This window comes from Centruroides vittatus, unplaced genomic scaffold, assembly GCF_030686945.1.
Source record: "Centruroides vittatus isolate TY-2023 unplaced genomic scaffold, ASM3068694v2 contig_230, whole genome shotgun sequence".
In the NCBI taxonomy this organism is placed as follows: domain Eukaryota; kingdom Metazoa; phylum Arthropoda; class Arachnida; order Scorpiones; family Buthidae; genus Centruroides; species Centruroides vittatus.
This window is the reverse complement of record NW_027121437.1, coordinates 940-4,856: the sequence shown is the minus strand read 5'-3', so window position 1 is coordinate 4,856 and position 3,917 is coordinate 940. Positions and strand designations below refer to the sequence as shown.

The 3,917-nt window shown below is 48.9% G+C and overlaps 1 protein-coding gene across 1 annotated transcript; it reads left to right on the top strand.

Moving 5' to 3' along the window:
* Positions 1–1,777: 1,777 nt before the first annotated feature.
* LOC136971050 (uncharacterized) lies at positions 1,778–3,691 on the top strand (the record flags this gene model as incomplete). Its single annotated transcript, XM_067265537.1, has 7 exons — positions 1,778–1,968; positions 2,074–2,258; positions 2,354–2,530; positions 2,605–2,721; positions 2,835–2,998; positions 3,088–3,436; positions 3,521–3,691. Coding segments are annotated over 7 exons (1,354 nt in total), but the record flags the coding sequence as incomplete, so codon positions are not given.
* Positions 3,692–3,917: the final 226 nt, after the last annotated feature.

Here is a 3,917-nt window from a genome sequence, read left to right as displayed (position 1 = left end):
TAATTTATATTTTTAAAAAAAACCTAATATAATATTACAGATTTTATTCTTCTATCACCGAATGTTATTGCAATCCGATTCCATTATGTCATATCAACGAATTGTTGCCTAAATATCTTGAAAGTATATAGACTAACAAACTATTGCAGAATTTTTCGGCGAGCATATATTTATGATCTAGAAATTTCTGATATTTTATATATGTAACAATACCAGAAAAGAATGATATTTGAAATCCGTGAAAATGAAATGCTTCGTTCAGTAATTTTGATAGCAAGAAACTTAAATCCCGTGGAGGATAATCCTTTTAATTCCCTCAGTGTATCTGTTTTTAATCGTTGATATTTTAAAACTATTCTCATATTTAATTTATCAATATATTTCTTAACAAAACATTATCAGAAAAGAAGCTGAAATTTTGTGGCAAGATTCTAGGTCCGAATGACGCGGGGGGAGGGGGGCAAACTGTCGACCCCCCTGGGGGAGCAAAAAAGTCAAAGGAACCATACCTGTATATGTGCGCGTTCGCGAGATATGGCCCTCGAAAGTTGGGCCGACGTCACGCGGGTTCGCGGGCAAAAAAGCCGGGTCACGTGACCCAATATTTTTTTTTTCGATTTTTCCGCCTCTCAGTGTTTAAAAAAAGCGTGCCTCCCCCTTTCCTAGTCCCCCGCGCGCCTCCCCCCTCCTGTCCGAGCCGCCGCCGCCGTCTCCCCTTCGCACGCGGCCCGCGGGCCAAGTCTCCCGCCCGCAGTCGTCCGGAGTCGCCATCTATTGCCTGTAAATACAAGTATCTATTATTATTACACCTCTTACCTGAGCGGGGATTCGAACCCCCGTCCTGGCAGGCGCCGGTCCACTCCCGTACGCACCCGCCCGTCAAGTCGCTCTGCCAGAACCTATTCGGAACTCATATTTCAGGCATGCGAGGCCGAGGAACGCACTGCGCATGACTGACCGTCCACGCGGGCCCCACCTCCGCCAGAGATGCAGCGCGCCCGACCACGCGGCCCCACCTCGGCCGCGAAGTTGAAGCGGGCCCCTCGCGCGGCCAATGGCGAGCCGGCCGCGGGTCACGTGACCGCGGCACGGCCTACCGAAGTGTTATAAGCCCGTACGCCGCCTTCGGGCCATTGTTCCTAGTTTCACAACTGCGTTCAGGTATGTAGAGTATGTTTACAAATTTTTCAGTACAGTAGAGCGCCGTTAACCCGCGGCAATTGGGGTCCAAACTGCCGAAAGCCTTCGAAACGCAATTTTTAGTTGTACTTCCGAAAATTTTCACTTTTAAATTTTACCCCATTTTTGAGGGTCTCGAAAGTTCTTACATAGGCATTTTGGGGGGCCCGGATCTCGCGAAGGCTCGCCCGTACAGTACACCCATAATTCAATATTTCCGCCGCGGCGTACGTGGTCCGCGGCCGAAAGATTTTATGATAATGCATAAATTACAAGAAATGAAGTGATTTACGTTATTCTCGATATTCGTTATTCTAGTTCTTATTCTCGATCTTCGCCATTCTACTTTGAATTTCATTGTAAGTTATTTTCTTCGTTATTGATAAATATAAGACTCATCTTCTATGAATGCCTGTTTGAAGTTGTAAGCCAGCATTTAAATATTTAATCTGCGATAGTGCAAAATTGGGATCCGAGCTCTTTCCGCGGCTTAACGGCGCTCTACTGTATAACACTGATTGTCAAATACTGCAAAGCAGTATTTGACAATCAGTGTTTAACAGTGTTTGGAGTATTTGTAATTGACTTGTATTTGTAGAATGCCATTTAACTGTGACCGATCAGCGTCTCCCGTTGTGGATCCCGACGACATATTTGACAACTTGACCTCGTACGAATTTCGTACCTACCTCCCCACCGAAGAGGCCGCTCAGAAATTTTGCCATCTTGTGGGGCTCGTGCCACATCCGGACCTCACCGGTTCCATACCGCCGTGTCCTCGTTGCGGAGGTAAGCATCGCTTGATTCTCGCATATACAGGAGCAGCCGATATTCGCAGCGCTGCGTTTCGGTACGTTTCGAAGCAATTTCAATGTGTTTGTCGTAATTTTGCAGGACCCATGCTGAAGGAACCGGCTCCATCTGAGAGGTTCGGATTCGTCTACCGCTGCGAAAAACTGAAACAAAAAAAAACAGTTAAACGACGGACAGGCGGCACCGTCAGGAGGGCCGTGTGCACCGGTAGCCTGTCATGCACCCACAACACGTTCTTCGAACGGGCGAAACTGTCAGCACTAGAAGTATGATATTACAATCGATTGTCGCTTTCTGTAATTTGATCGTGCCGATTACGATGACGTATGTATAACAGATGTGTTTTCTTTGTATTTTACAGGTGCTGACATTGGTCTATTCGTGGGTGATGCAGCTGCCGGTCACCATCGCGGCGGAGCAATGCCGCGTGGCCCTCGCGACAGCGGTAGATTGGTACAACTTCTGCCGGGAAGTTGCGGAAGTTTTCGTCTCCCATGCTCAAAACATCAAGCTTGGCGGTGAAGGCTTGCACGTCGAGGTGACCGTCGACCCACGTTGCTGACGTAGCCGAAATGGCTGTCTATATTAATGTTATTTTTTCTATCTTTTCAGATCGACGAGACCTTCACCCGGAGGCGAAAATACAACCGCGGCCGCGTAGGTGTAGGCACCCAAATTACAATCTTTGGTGCCTACTGTCGGGAAACGCGAGAGCTGATGTACTGGCATGTAAGTAGTAGCGAAACATTACTTCCTTTTATTGTTCAGTTATCGTGGAAGGCACACTGTCCGGCACACATTGGCGCATTTCAGACGTGTTATATTTTCTCGTATTCTTTCAGGTGGACAACAAAAGCAGACGTGTTCTGTGGAGCCACATGCTCAGATACATCGCTCCAAATTCCATCATCGTTTCCGACAGCGCGGCCCAATATCGCGGTTGTGCGGCTTTTTTGGGCTTCTCTGGACATAAGATCGTCAACCACAGCCAGCGGGGCCCCGGGAGGTAAGAAGCACGAAATTGTGCTATGTGCTAATTGAAAGAAATGAACGGGCGTTATGGAGAAGCGACATTTATCTGTTTTTTTTTTGTAGATTCGTGGACACTGATGACCCGGAGGCCCACACTCAGAACATCGAGTGCAGAAATCGCTGGCTGAAGAAGTCCATAAAGTCGCTCCGCACGGACAGGAGCCTGCAAAGCTACACCTGCACGTACGTGTACAGGACGCGGTTCCTGTCCCAGTGGCCAACAACATCGGCCAAATTCCGGCAGTTTCTACGGGACATCGTGGCCGTCTACCCGGGCCCCGGTCGCCAGGGTCTTCAACTCCAGACGATCGGTGTGCCCGTGGATCAACATCTGCCGCCAGACGTGCCCTATTTCGATGTTCCCGTGCACGAGGGCGACGAAGAGGAACGGCAGGGGGATGACGACCGCCCAGTGAGTAGTGCAGCCTGTGTATAGTGCGCGCGACCAAAGGATACTTCTTTGCGGATGTGAAATCTGGATTATGTGCTTTTTCAGACAACATCGGGCGCCACTACCACCACCTTCGTCATCGACCCCCAGGACCTAGCCGAGGCGGGGACCAGCGGCCTCACCCCGTCCTCACCTACAGAACATCAGGAACAGGCTAGGCGTCGCCAGGTAGCGAGAGGAGGACGTCGCGGGAGAAGCAAGAGGAGACGCTGTTAAAAGTGAGTGCAGAATCTGTTTTTTTGCCCTTTTCTATCGGTAGTTAGAATGTGTTAGAGATAGCGAAATAGAAGCAGCGCGATCGGGTTTAGATCGAAGCTGAATAGAAGCGCGATCGGGTTTAGATCGAAGCTGAATAGAAGCGCGATCGGGTTTAGATCGAAGCGGAACAGAAGACATCTGATGTTCGAAAAGCATTGCTCTTTGCAGCTTTGAGTGTTAACGC